At 34.9% G+C, this 15508-nt stretch overlaps 1 protein-coding gene across 1 annotated transcript in view; it reads left to right on the top strand.

Annotated features, from left to right (window-relative positions):
• Nucleotides 1-13795, top strand: part of LOC114253209 (uncharacterized) — a 60664-nt gene extending 46869 nt beyond the window's left edge. The window contains exons 4-7 of the mRNA XM_028187997.2: nt 7648-7725; nt 8891-9028; nt 11104-11200; nt 12478-13795. Of these exons, the coding sequence (XP_028043798.2) occupies nt 7648-7725; nt 8891-9028; nt 11104-11200; nt 12478-12631 (467 nt within the window). The 3' untranslated portion in view covers nt 12632-13795. The remainder of the gene's footprint in view (nt 1-7647; nt 7726-8890; nt 9029-11103; nt 11201-12477) is intronic.
• The last annotated feature ends 1713 nt before the right edge of the window (nt 13796-15508 follow it).

The following is a 15508-nucleotide window of genomic DNA, read 5'->3' as shown; positions in this document are numbered from 1 at the left end:
AACCTTACTTCCGACTTATGCAATAACAATAATATCATTGCCGATTTGCTGGGCGAATTATGTTTCCGTTGCAACAAATCATATTTTCAATGCATTGTTTTGTTGATCTCAATATTTTGAGGCAGCCGTTTATTTAAAACGGACACATCTCACGGGTCGTGTTTATGACATGTTATTTAAACAAATTATCAAAATAACGTTTATGAACAACGGATAGCTGTCTTGTTTATATTTACAGTTTCTGTAACATAACGAAAATTTCAATAATCGCATAGACGTAAAAATATCTATGAATAATACACATCACTTATTTTATAATGATAATATTAATATAACCGTAAAAACTCATAATTTACAAACTAATCGTATCAGTGGGTCGCGATTCCGATCCGGTGGTACATTTAGAGAGGTACTTGGAGGATAATAAGCAAATTTACATATTTTGTAAATTTGATTTTAATATATATCGGCGCAACCCTGCTATTTAGTTAACTAAGATTGGTTAGAGTTAACTATTTCCTCGGTGTTAAAATTGTTGATTTTATAAGTCGCAAGTCAACAATTGTTTAAGACGGTATTCAGAAAAAATTATGAACAAACGATCCCCACTGCTCTAATATAAATTCGAGTTACTATTATCGCACAACACTTCTTGTGTTCCTTCGCTTGTGACGTAAGGTTCGGCGAGTAAACTAAGCTATAAGCACAGCCCACTGAGTTTCTCGCCGAACCTTCTCAGTGGGTCGCGATTCCGGTGGCAGATTCTGCAAAGCACTGCTCTTGCTAGGGCTAGTATTAGAAACACCCCCAGATTAGAGCCCCGAGAGCTCACCTACTCGCTCAGTGAATCTAGTATGACCTATCGAGGTCACTAGAATAGGTAGGAAAAAAAACACACAACACATTTCGACTCGAGCACCCGAACGGAGCGGACGGAGCTACGGACTACGGACTACGTAGCGGAATTCGAATAAGAGCTTTCTTAAAGATAGTATGAAATAACGCTATAAGCTTTATAAAATATATTTTCGTGCAAGAAAATACGTTACAAAGGATAGTGTACTGTAAAATATAAGACAGAAATTCTCGAGTGATTTGAAGTTATAGCCTTAGAGAGTATGACGTGGTATGCATAATAAATTCAATTCCCTTGCAAGAGAATACGCGTTAGCGAGACTGCTGAATTGTACGGCATGGAATAGAAATACTCAGTTGACAAGTATTTTTACCTATTCCAGTTTAATAGAAATTTTAAAAAGATAATGTAACTAAGTACCTGAAGACATTTTTGTGCTTTGGTATAGTAAAAAAATACCTGGAATCTCATTGGATAGCCAATTTATCGGTTCAACAGCATTTATAATAACTAAAACTCAAAATGAAAATACTCAACTCAAAATACTTCGAGTTTTCGATATCGGTACAGTACAATGTTGTAGTACAATGTCGGTCATAATAATGTGGTGGCATATGATCAACATTGTACTCCTCGAAATGACATTGGATGTAATGTTGCGTCTTATTAAAGCTATGGTTTTTTTTTTTTAAACCAATGTGTTGTTTAATATAATAATTCTATCTGAATTTCTGTCTACACCTATTTTTCTTCAAAAACAACCATTCCTGTATTGCTTGTCCTGACTATTTCGGATCCTATTTAAAAAAAAAAGATTAGACGAATTCGCGGCCATTCTCAAGTGATGCGCCGTCATACATTTAAGTAGCTTCCAAATTTTTTATAAATTATATAATAGATGATTTTTTTTTTTTTTTTTGTCGCTTGCATTTCTATATCTGCTCAAAGGCCATGCAGTATTCAGCTCTTATGTACCGCAAATTCTGCCAAAGCTATCATCATCCTTAAAAGCGCAGTGCATCATTCCTTCGCGTCAGAAATAAGGACATAGGTACATTTGCATATCGAAAAAGTCATTTACTACTAATAAATAGTGCTGGTATGCCAGAAATCTATCCTGGAATGTTAATAACAACTGTACCAAGTTTTTGCATGAATGGCTTAGGAACGCATAGAAGACAATTATTTAGTTTCATTTGTATAGTTTTAACTAAACTAACTAATAGAAATAAATCGCCTCTGAAATTCTGCTGTAGAAGGACGCGGGAACCCACCGCTAGCAATTTTCCCTTTTTTTTCCTACCTAAGCTGATAGCCTTGAGAGGCTATCAGCGTCGCCTTAACTAGTAGGTGAGCTCACGGGACTCAAACCTGATGACGTTGCTAACACGAACCCTAGCAAGAGCCGTGCTTCGCAGAATCTACCACCGGATCGGAAACGCGACCCACTGAGAAGATCCGGCGAGAAACTCAGTGGGCTGTGTCTGAGGGTTAATTTACTCGTCGAGCCCTCAGTTTCGACGAGAACGATGATCGGAATTTTCCCAAGAAAACCTTTACGTATGTATTTCGTAAAGGTCACGATCCTCAGCACTGAGGAACACGACGCATGGAGGAGGACAGGAGGGTATAGTTTAAAAAAATACATTAAATCTCATCAACTTTTAGAACTATTTACAAAATAATGTACATAACCTAATTTACATGGCAGTGTGTTCTATTTCATTCTGGCGTTCACAGAATAAACTATAGAAAAAGAAAATTGTGAAATAAGAGAATGAAATGTGCTCATAGCCCGAGTCCCGTTTCAACGATGATAAAAACGTCAGAGTGCATTTCGTAATTGCTACAATTAGTTAATTGGCGTATTGGGAGGCCGCACGGGTAAGTTGTGTCTGCCGGAGTCCATAGACATCAGTAACTTATTTAAATACCACAACTCACATTGAGACATGAGTATTAAGTCTCAGTGTTATAGCACAACGGCAAATCTGAACGCATTATTGGTTCGCGGTAAAAATAGGCGGGGTAGTGGTATCTACCCGTGCGGGCTCACATGACACCCTGCCACAGTAAAGCAAGCCTTCCGTCTTGAATGTTAAGACTGTTATTCAATATCTGAACGTAAAAATGTCAACAAGCGACGTCCGCCATGACAGCTAATCTCTTTCAAATCTAGCTGCAACACATCGCATCAATTTTATAGTTTTCTTATATTAAAGTCGTTAATTTGTAATATAAAGGTTCAATGAATATATTTTCATACAAAAAATACAGTCCTCGCTTAATTACCATAACGCAACACAGCCATTATAACAACAAATAAAATATCGACCTTATATCTCAAGGTGGATGGTGCCATTTACGTTGTATTATCAATAGATCCGGTTACCACCTGGCATTAGGTCAACGGTTTCAGTCAAGTAAGCGACAATTTAAAAAAAATCATAATTAGATAATGGGGCAATTATTATACAATATAATATAAGATTCAACATAATATAAGGTTACGGTATTAGCACCAACAGAAATATCACTAGATTACAAAAAATAAATAGCATACCACTTTATTAAATAATGTCATTTTACGTCTCTCCACGTTTGCTTGTATTATCCAATTTATAATTAAAAATATCAATTATAATGCAACACTCTGACCAGAAACCACACACATTCAATGAATCGAATCAATAAAATCGTAGTAAAACGATATAAAATACTCCAAGAGATCACACTCACGAATGTAAGTTTATGATATCATATTAAAAAGTTATTTTTGCACCAATAATGCTGACTTTAAAGGTCCATTGATTTATATTGGCAAAGGTTTCGGATTCGATTTCGGCGTTTGATTTACGATGTCGTAACTGACAGCCGTAAACACAACGTACGGACGGGCACACTTCTGTCAAGTGTTCTTTTGCATCTATTACCTAATTTAAATGAAATAAAATCGATTTTCATCGTTTTAAAAACGTCATCATCATTCATGAAGCTTACAGAATTGAATAAATGCCAAATAGCGTCCTTGATGATTGTAATTTATGTTGCGACTGTGATGGTATTGAAATTCTACAAGCAAATAGGTACGTAACACGCGTTAAACAATTTCTACGATAAAGGTTGCTTTATCTATGGGCCAAAAAGCCTTTTCAGCTACTAAGTAAGTAAGCGCTTAATGCTTCAAAAGTGACTGTTTTGTAAGTGCATCTGCTACCAGATTTAAATCACAGCCCGTTGAGAATATCTGGAATGAAACTCAATGGACTGATGATGTAGGCTAAATGTGGTCATAAAAGTCGATCTTCGACGAGTACAGTGACCTATGCTTTAGTTGCTTCTAGTGTTTAAATCAACTCTCAGTGCTGTATTCAAAGAGCAAGTATAGGTACTGAGAGTCAATTTGAGAGTATGTCAGATGGATCTGTTGTGAAACATCTAGAGCAGGGGTTCCCAGACTTATTTTGTCTGCCCACTTTGGGAATAAATTATTTTGTAACGTCCCGATTTTTTCGCCTACTTAAAAACCACTATACCGAGAGCTCTGTTGGTGTCTAAGAGTCCTCCTAGATAAAATTACAAATCGCCTCTTAAGCCTCTACACAACGCCCCCATTTTTTTTCTGGGTCTCTTACCGCCCCCTTTAGGCCTGCAGCACCCACAAGGGGGTGTTATCGCCCACTTTGGCAAAGGCTGGTCTAGAGCACCGACGGTAGCTAGTTGCCTCTGCATCAGGCAGGTTAGAGTTGTAATTAGCGGCGCCTACGACAATTGAAAATATCGTGTCGTGATTATTTGCATTTTAAAGAACATAAAAATCGAATAAGCTAAAATCAATCACACGCCAAATAGGTAATAATCTATACATATATAAATGAATTGCTGTTCGTTAGTCTCGCTAAAACTCGAGAACGGTTGGACCGATTTGGCTAATTTTGGTCTTGAATTATTTGTGGAAGTCCAGAGAAGGTTTAAAAGGTAGATAAATATGAAAATACTCGGAATTAAATAAAAAATACAATTTTGTTTTTCCTTTGATGTGTCCCCCGTCGGACGGATTCCTTTTGTTTGTTTTAAGTTTATTTTATACAAAAGTTTAGGTCTTTTATTTATTGATTGAGGCACTACAAAGTCTGCCGGGTCAGCTATTTTTTAATAAATATCGAACGGTTGAAATTTATACAGTTGCAAAATTAAATACTGATGGTGGTTTGTGAGCTCGCACGAGTAAATAATATCATCCGGCATATAATCATATTTCGTATTTCTTTAATTGAGTCTTCGACCTCATGCCTTGAGGTGTGTAGCGGCTTTCACGTATTTGGTGTTTATGCACTCTTGTAACCACATAAGATCATTTACATTATAAGTTCATCTGCGCATATTATGTATAACAAAAACAGTCACTATACCGTAATAATTAATACTTATTGTGGAAGAGGATTATTCAATTCAATTTAATTGTTTATTAAACATTCAAAATACTTGAATTGAAAAGAAATTTATATTACATGGTCGAGAAACAATAAGTTTAATATGAAACGCAGCCTATTTTAATCAAGTTCATCTTACACATCCTTCGTTAAAGAGAAGTTGAACTTCCATTGTGTGACGGTAAACTTTTATGAATAGGGTAGAAACTTTTACTAATAAAATTAGTTGTGGCCTTAGGCTTAAATCTCTGCTTGCTTAGAGAACAAAGTTTACGCAGAACAAGGTCGATCATAACCCATAGGACCAATTAAATGTTCGGAAAATAATTTAAAATATTCATTAGGAAGTTTATTTCTACATGTCTAATTTAGAAATAAATTTATGAGCAATTAGTGTCATATTAAAAAAAATATGCTTAAAACGTAAAACCCGTTAAAACAAAATATAAACGAAGGAAAGGTGAAAAATATCGCGAAAACCGAAGAAAATACTACAATACTTTACTGATCTGTCTTTAATACTATGTAACATTTTTAAATTTTCACGAACTTTATTTGTACCAGCATACCTACAGTTTGTCTATTTTGTCATTAGCGTGCATTGAAACTCAGCTAATAATATAATATAATTTAAACTTCGAGCTTATGCGACCTCGATAACCACTTAACACCAGACGGACCGTGAACTCACTAACCTTAAAACTTTACTGAAATATATAGAGTAAAATCTCCTTATTCGCGTTTTTACGACGAGTATTCGCGGATTAAAAAAATGCGAGCCAGTTTCGACATTCGCAGCTAAAGATATCTTTATTCGTGGATCTATTCGGTACATCAGTACAAAATATACACATTGATAAAAATGATTCCAACATGTAGGTGTATCCAACCGAATATCCTTTGCAAGCATGTCGTCATCATAAAAAAAGTAAAATAGACCTTATTAAACTATGCCTGAATTATGTTTTTATTTTGTCACCTGGAAACGTAGCCCTTATAATCTCATGCATATATATTATAATATGTAAATATACCATATTCACGGTTTCTGTATTCGCGGTATATTTAAAGAACTTATACCTCGCGAACACAAAGCTTTTACTGTAACACCCACTCACATCGCTTTCCTCATTACTGAGGGTCGTGACCACCCCACTGTAAAATTTTCTCACGTACGATTTCATTCCATCTGCTGCGATCCCTGACACTCGTAAAAGGCAACGTGGAACTTGTTGTTCAAAGAAGATCGATTTTGGACCGACTATCTCATGGGACTGTATCCCTTGGGACGTTTGCCTCTAACTTGCCTGTCACCATCAGCTTTTTATTTATTTATTGCTTAGAAACGCATTACTGCTTCACGGCCGAAATAAGCAGGGTGGTGGTACCTACCCGCGCGGACTCACAAGAGTTCCTACCGCCAGTAAAAAGTTCGACATTGTAACTCTCTCTGCAAGCAATGTGTCTAAAGAACTCCAACTCTACGAAGACATATTTAGTGTCCAGAATCTAATAGTTCCACAAATAGCTAAATGTGTATAAATATATACCACCTAGCAGATGCCAATTGATATTTAAAGTTTCACCGCCCCTTTTTATAAATATTTACTTTCTGCGATTCTAAGCTGTAATACGCTATTTTTATAATACCTATACATGTGTGTAGTGTAGTACGTAACGATAAGCCCGGACCTTTGCGGAAGCGTAAAGCCGCGTATCTGACAGCTAACGACCACGTAAATTTACTCATAATAGGAAACGATTCTCAAAGTTTAACGCTGCAAATGGATACTGTTAAGTAACGTAATACCTTTAATACAATGTTTTCGGGAAATCTTTGGCTTGAATATTTTTTGCTTCGTCAGTCTTTTTTCGCTCACTTTCGGATGGAATCAATGTGTAAGCCTATTAAGTTACTAATATAATAACCTAATGCGTAATACATAATTGTGTGTTTTAGTTTTTGTTATTTTAGTTAGTTTCTGTAGACGAACTTCAAACTTTTAAGTGAACGGTAATCTTTTTTATAAAAAAATTGTATTTTCTACGATTACAACAAAATGAGAATTTCAGCAATTTAGCCAATGTCAATAAAATATGCATAATGCGTATCCAATATGCATGATGCATATTTAAGGATAAGGATAACTCAAAAACTTCTGATTGTGATGATTTCAATAGAACCATATGAGAAGCACAAAACATTCCGAGATAACACATAAAAAAATAATGGAATTGAGAGCCTCCTCCTTATTTTGGATGTGGGTAACAAAATTATCACGGCCAAGGAACTCTCCGCCAATTGATAGGTCATACACTTTTTGGATGGAGTGTTTTACTAATGAATTATTGTTTCAGTATGCACAAATTATCTCTCACAGCCAGTTATGGAGAACGGCAGACCGGCTGATCCAGCCTATGACGTGAATATAGCTAGTAAGTATCTATATTACCTAAACATTTCTTCAGAATCATTTAAAGTTAAATTTTCCATATGAAATCGGCCCCAGATATGATTCAATTATATAAAGTATATCTATATGCTGAAAACACAGACAAAGAAAGACTAACTACTGCCAGACTTTAGAAAACTAAATACCTTTACTAAAAAATCACGAAAAAAATTACAGGAGAAAATAATAAAAAATTTAGGTTCAAAGACATTACTTATTTCAATAAGTAATCTCTTCCAGTGCTTCCACAAATATTTTTGACAAAGTTACCAACTGGCAGCTTTTATTATTTATGCAAACACACAAAAAGTCTGTTATAAATTTTAAGATAAAACAACCAAAAGAGTAAAAGGAAACAAAGATAAAGAAAATACCTACATAGCTGTGACACACAAAAGGAAAACATGAAAAATGTAATTTTTAACTAAATATACAAAACTTTTCAGTAATGTTTCAAGGTTAAATAAGCAGTTATTTTCTCTTTATTGCTTTCTTACGAAACCACAGTTATGGTACAAAGCTGACTTTAAATAAAGTAGTCTTAAATACAATCAACTTTTATTGGAAACTCTTTTAAAAGTTAATACTTTATCTAGTCTATTAATAAATCGCAAGCTGTTTGTTTTTTGTTTTTCTACGTCACTGTGCACTCTGATCTCATCAACAACAGAACCAATGTGGATATGATTTCCAGCAATCGTATCAGCTAAGCCCGGGAAAACAATGAATGTTTGGTTTGCTTAGTGCACAACGTTGAATGTTTTTTCAATTCAGAATATTTAATTTTTACTGGTAGTAGGGCGTCTTGTGAGTCCACACGGGTCGGTACCACCCCGCCTATTTCTGCCCTGAAACAGTAATGCGTTTTTCCTTAAAGCTGTTGTACTATAAAACTGAAATTTAGAACTAAACTAGCGGCATTTACTTCGTTGATTTTTTTTATTGCCCTTGTAGGCAGACGAGCATACGGCCCACCTGATGGTAAGTGGTTACCGTCGCCCATGGAGTTCAGCAATGCCAGGATCAGAGCCAAGCCGCTGCCTACCGATCTATCTATGGGACCACTTATTTACATCAAGGGGTCTGTGAGCTTTTCCAGCCATTTCAGCAGTAAGAAAAATGTATTCAAGTCCCATTCTCTTTACCAGATTATGTTCGCACGATGATATCCTTCGGTATTATCAGCTTGTTCGTGATGGCGATGGGCTGTGGTTTCTCGACGTACACTTTCCGCAACCCTCGGTACATGTTCAAGCGGTTGGCCGCCGGTATCCATTTCATTAGCAGTGAGTATTACATGCCTCGGCTCGGTCGAGTTAATTAAGATATTGCGTCGTGAGTGCAGCCTGACCTGGTTCAATTCCGAGGCTATCTCACTTAAATGTAGTTGATAGGAAAATTAAGTTAAGAACGGCACTGTGGAGGTTATGAGGTACTGTAAAAAAACAATATTAATGTACCCATGCATTTGAGAACTTTTCGGAAACTATTTATGGTATTTTATTAAAATTAAAATTGTGGATTAACTTTAAAAACACTCTTAAAACACAATTGAGATTGCACATGCGGCATTCACGTTTGTGTTGCTATGGGCCAGTTAATGGCACTTAATGGCAAGGTTATGTAGGTACCCTGCTTATCTCTGCAAAGCAGAAATGAGCTTCATTTTAAAGAGTTCTGCAACGACTATTCGATTGAAGCTTAGACCTCATGCCTCAAGGTGAGTGGCCACACTCACATCTCCGGTTTTGAGCTCGTCATCAATCCATGCAATAAATTCAAAAAAAAGGGCAACCACAATCTAACATCTAAAATTATTTCTCCTGTTGATCTCGTACAAATGTCCGAAGCTTTATATTATTATTTCGCATCAAGTGGATTACTGTTTAGGTAGCCATAAACCTTGTACTGTCACGTAGCTGATGTAAAACAAACACGATTTAAAATATTTGATAACCTAATGTCGGTATTCAATCATTTATTTTGAACTGGACGACCGAATAATTATTTTGGTGTTCCCAACGATTTTCCTAATCAGGTGATCATCAAATCAGCTATATTCATTGAAACTCTAACAAATGCTGTAGTATTTATGCTGTATCTGGCACTAACAATTAAGAATATTTTAGATTGAAGATTGACTACTGAACTAAAAAACAGTTTTGGAATTTTTTTTCTTATCAAATTAAAACATAATACTATGTAGGTACCGGGGACTTAAGAATGTTCATTCCAAATTAAATATGTAAAGAGATTTCTAGATAAGGATCGTTTAGAGTAGACTCGTTCATATGTTTACTAAATTTATTATGTCGTACAAGACGAATGTGAAAAGGAGATTTTAATTTCAGATTATAATAATATGAGGAGGTTATTAAACCTCCCCCAAAAATACGCAACACAATTTTTTATAGCTTTCGTTCTATTCATAGTACTATTTTGTTATAATTGACAATTTTTTTATTAATATTCATTAATCTGGGTTTTCTTTACATTCTGTTTCTATATTTTCTGTGTGTATTCGTAGATTTTCGATATAGTTTTTAATTTCTGTTTCTGTCTTGGGGATACTAGATGGTGTTGTGTAGATTCTTCTGCTCTTTACTGGACAACTTAAAAGTAACTATGCTCTCACTAATCTATGATCGGAAGAGAATTTAAATTTGCTTAGTACCTCGATATTAGTAATGTGTTTATGGTGATTTATCATTATAAAATCTATTTCATTATTAGTATTTTGGTCTGGTGATAGACACGTCCATCTGCGGCTCTTCTTCTTTTTGAAGTTCATTATTGACAGTTTATGATGGTAATCATAACTCACTCCATAACCATATTTTCCCATTACTGGATAGTAGTTTGTTTTTGGGCAACCTATTTTCGCATTTAAATCTCCCATGACCTTTCCCTCCGTCTTGGTATGAGCATATTCAAGGTCTTCATAAAAATTTTCAATTTCTCTTCTTGTAACGAAGAAATTTTAATTACGTTTTTGACTTTTTCTTAAAATGTGTTATTTTGATATTTTGTAGACCACAGCTTAAATACAAAATAAATACACGATAAGATTTTTAGTTGAATATAATAAATACCTAATGGATAGTTCGATTATTCTCTGATAAAATTCACGCTCTGAATCACTTGAAAAATTCTTAGAAGGCGCCTCGTTCTCGTTCACTTGGAGTGACATTTATATAAGTTCATGTCAAAACAACTATGCTTGAAGGAGTTAACCCTTTTCGAAATAATTTTATTATATTCTATCGTTGAAAATAGTCGAAGTTCTTTTTATTATAATATTTTTTCGACTTATTTCATAGGAAATTAAAGGATTTCTTTTATATGAAAATTGTTATTGCAGCATCGTGTACTTTCGTGGTGGTACAGGTGATGATGTCTTCGGTGGATCACATGAAGAAAAACTTGAAGTATGTGTACCCTGAACGAGCCACCCACAAGTGAGTTGCTACATATTTAAACTCTGTGCTCTGTTTAATCTTTGTGATTTATGTGTCTGGAATGAAATTTTCAAACGCGCTAAAGTGGGCCCAAGAGCTGCCTTAAGTTTTGATTCTGAATTAAATAAATAAAATACATACACTTTGATTTTAAGGCATTACATTATTTACTTATCTGAAGTTGTCGTGGTCCAAAAGATAAGACGCCCAGTGTTTTTTTATTTATTGCTTAGATGAGTGGACGAGCTCATAGCCCACCTGGTGTGAAGTGGTTACTGAAGCCCATAGACATCTACGACGTAAATGCGCCACCCACCTTGAGATATAAATTCTAAGGTCTCAAGTATAGTTACAACAGCTGCCCCACCCTTCAAACCGAAACGCATTACTGCTTCACGACAGAAATAGGCAAGGTGGTGATACCTACCCGCGCGGACTCACAAAAGGTCCTACCACCAGTAAGTGTATACGTCTCGAGCAATGTGACTATGTCAGTGTTCAAATACCAAGTGCAGCTACATTTTCTTTTTAAAAAAAGAAATTATGTGGTGTCGTGGGACACCAGGTAGTAACGAAGTTCCTTCGGCTAATGTAGAATCGACACAAATTGCAAAAAAAATCGTGCTCAATTTTATGTAGGTTTTCATGATTTTTCTCTTAAATTTTGCTGATTAGTTTTTATTTAAGTACAAGAAAGTATTTAGGAAATTCAGTATTTTAGGAAATAATAAATTACTTAAAATAAAAAAACATCGTAATTCAAATTATCAACTAAAATAACAAAATATGTCTCTTTATTTTTGTTTGACAACATAAAATTACATAGAAATAGAAAAATAGAAATAATAATAGAAAGAGAATGGATGTCATTTCATCTGTCAGAACGAAAAGAAAGAGGGAGAAAGAGAAAGGTATTATACACTACTCGCTTGTGTATGCGACTGTCGCGCCTGCGCACGTCTCATTTAACGGTTTTATTCCACGCACTTTTTTCCACGGATTTTTTCTTACGGTTTTACTATCACATTTTTTTCAGTTCGGTCGCGCAGCAAAATCCCTATCCCCTCCAAGCCTGCCGTAAGGAACTTCGTTCCAATAAAATACTTAACACATCTCCACTATTAATTTTCATGACGAAGGAATAACATACTATTGTGATAAAAAAAATTAACCCATTTTACTATATAATTATACTATATTTAATTATACTCGTAGTATAAAATTAGCCAAATTTCATTCAGTAGCGTACAACATAATTATTATTCTTTTTCCCACAGCTACCACATCAGTTTCTTTCTTGCCTGGTTCGTGGTTCTCATTAATCTCGCTGCTGCCGGCTCCTTCCTCTGGTACTCAAGGAAGAGAAAAGGCGACAAAGCAGCCACCGATGAACTCGCCATGGCCGACGAACCCACCATCATCGGGCGATGACGTCTTTCTCAACTTCAAGCGAACTGCTTCGCGAGATAGCTTCCTCAACTCTCTACTGAACAGTGCTCAAATGACTAATAGCTGTAACGAAGACCAAGTCTTCGGTATACGGTATGAGAAACGATCGAGTACGCGTCACTTACATCTCTCAGACAACTGACTGATTCTATTACCTTGGAGTTAATGTAACGTTTATATTACAACGCCTTGTTAATCTTATAAGCGACGGAAATAATAACTTTATTGCGACATTTTTTTTTTTATTATCAGCTTGCAATATTTATAATGTAAAATACGTATTTAGATTTTAATGTATTCGCTGTCTTATGGGATTAACGAAGTCAAAACCGACTGCAGTGTTTTTTTATATATTCGTCATAATAATATTGTTTGCATTGTTTGTATCTACACGTACCTAGAATGTAAAACTTTGTGCTGTCATGTACTCGTAAACATATTCGCAAACTGATTCTAGTCATTATTATATTTAACGCATTACGATTTAAAGGAAACACTTCCGTAATCAGCATTGAGTAACTATATACTTGTAGTTGAAATATATGAAAAACTAGAATACATTTACAAGCAGGGAAACCAGTTTCATATATTAGGTCAATATATCATCAAAACATTAATTTCGAGACCCATGATTCACATGGGTAAATATTTTAAAAGAGCATTTAATAATATTCTATGCAAATGCTCACACGTAAGAACAAATAGTAGGGACCAAGTTTCGTTGGGAAATGAAATAATATGTTCAAAGTTTTAGGGATATTCGAATTCGTTAGAAGTTAGAGCCAGCGTAATAAAATCATGTAGGGATGTTATGGAGCTCTTAAATCGATAATTATGGGAAATCCAAAATAATTTAAACCGAAATACATTTACTCTTTAAACAACAAAGCTAAGAAGAAGGATCAAATGAACGTTTTGATTTTATTTCAATATCATTCATGCTGTAAAATATTTATCTCTTTTACGTCTCTATTTTGAGTTGTTATATGCAGTATTGTAATGTATTGTGTTTTAATATCCCTACAAAAGATCACGTAATCAATAAGAAATAAATATGTATTTGTTGCATTATTTTAAATTATAATCTGTACTCGGAGTAGCTGTTTTAGTTATTGTTATATTATGTTTTCAAATTGTTAACATGTTTATTACAAAAATTACGGAAGTTGTCCTAAGAAGTGGTATTGTTTATTCCATTGTATTAGCATTATTGTGTGTGTTGGTGTAACGAATGTACGTTCTTCCTATTTATAAATCTTTTTTATTGAATAAACTCTTGGAAAATAAGTCTCTTTTTATTTGAAAAAGACTATTGCAATTTATAAAAAATATTTCGTTTCCTAAGGATCCTAAACCTATTTAAAAGAACAAAGTCGATACATTATTAAGATTGATAATATTTTAAGTAATTTAATTCTCGGCCATTTAATTCAGTAATCTAACATATTCATTCTTGACGTTTGAAACATAAACGACTCCTTTGATGTTTTGACAAAGATGTCAAATTTAAACATAGTAAAATTAATTAATAATTTAATAATATGCCAGACGACAGATTTTCTAGAAAGGGCAAGAAAGTTCTTCACCGGAACCGGCCGCCGGTCTTTAGCGTTTTACAAGACAAAAAATGTCGAATAAAATTTTCGACCCGGTTATTTTTGGATACGCATTGTCGAATATCTGGCACTGGCCCAGCACTGAGCTGCGACATTGCCAACGTCAACAGAGGTTAGTGTCCTAAAAAAAACTGTTGAACGCGCGGCCGGCTCTGTGATGAACGGTGGCACACCTCCGTAGGGCTTGAAATAGTTTTCCGGTTAGTAATTTTGCTATTCGTCCCTGAAGTGTCGCCGTAAATTTTACATAGACAGTTTGCTAAGTGCTCCGACTCTACAAATAAAAGTATTAAGTGGCTTTTATTGTTCTAATTATGCAGAAGATGTCTCGGCCCATGTGAATGTCTAGTTTAGTAAATCCAGTAGTTTATCTCAATTCTATTGTACCACAGCTATCCCACCTTTAAACTGGTATTAAAATCTATTTCTCAGAAGAAACAAGCAAAACAATGATACTTGTGCGGGCTCACACTAAGCCCTGCCTCCGATTAGCATACAAGCTAGATCCAACAAAAGCCTTTGTGACGGTTTGAAATTATTAAAAAAAAAAACTGTTTTCCTTGCACATTCTAAAATAATCATGTTTGTTTTATTATGGCTATTTCATTTTATGTACGTAAATATCTTTCACATTTTACACAGACTGAAAAAGAAGAATTTCCAAACATTACGATGTCGTTAAATCAATAAATTTATGATACTGCAACTGTATCATGATGATTCGGTTAAATTTTAAATTAAACTCACTTTAATTCCAGTTTGCTCTAAAACATAAGAATTAAATCATCAAACCGCTATTTCACGTCTAAAATTTTACGTCATTGTCTTATCAAAAAGTGGCCAGTCGGTGACTTTTTGATGTCAGTAATAATAGGCAGGCTTTATCCTATTTTCGAAGGTATACGAAAGAAGACCCAGTGGCAGAAGTCCAATGCGTTGGTCGGACCAGATACGCTCTACACTCAACACTTCAGTTCAAGATGCCATTCGCGCAGCTGAAGATAGGCAGGGCTGCTATAGGATATTCTAGGAGAAAGTTATTAAAGAAGACCAGAGTCCTTAGCATTGAGTATTATCGACGCAAGGAAGAGGAACCAATATTCATGTTTTTTAAAACCGTCTTTTTTACTGGTGGTAGGACCCTTACTGGTGGTAGGACCTCTTGCGAGAACGCACGGGTAGATACCAGCACTAATCACTACCACCTCCATATTATAATTAGGTAAGTATTTAGAGATATAAA

Source organism: Bombyx mandarina, chromosome 17, assembly GCF_030267445.1.
Source record: "Bombyx mandarina strain Sakado chromosome 17, ASM3026744v2".
NCBI lineage: Eukaryota > Metazoa > Arthropoda > Insecta > Lepidoptera > Bombycidae > Bombyx > Bombyx mandarina.
Note: the sequence above shows the minus strand (reverse complement) of the source record. Positions and strands in the feature narration are given on the sequence as shown.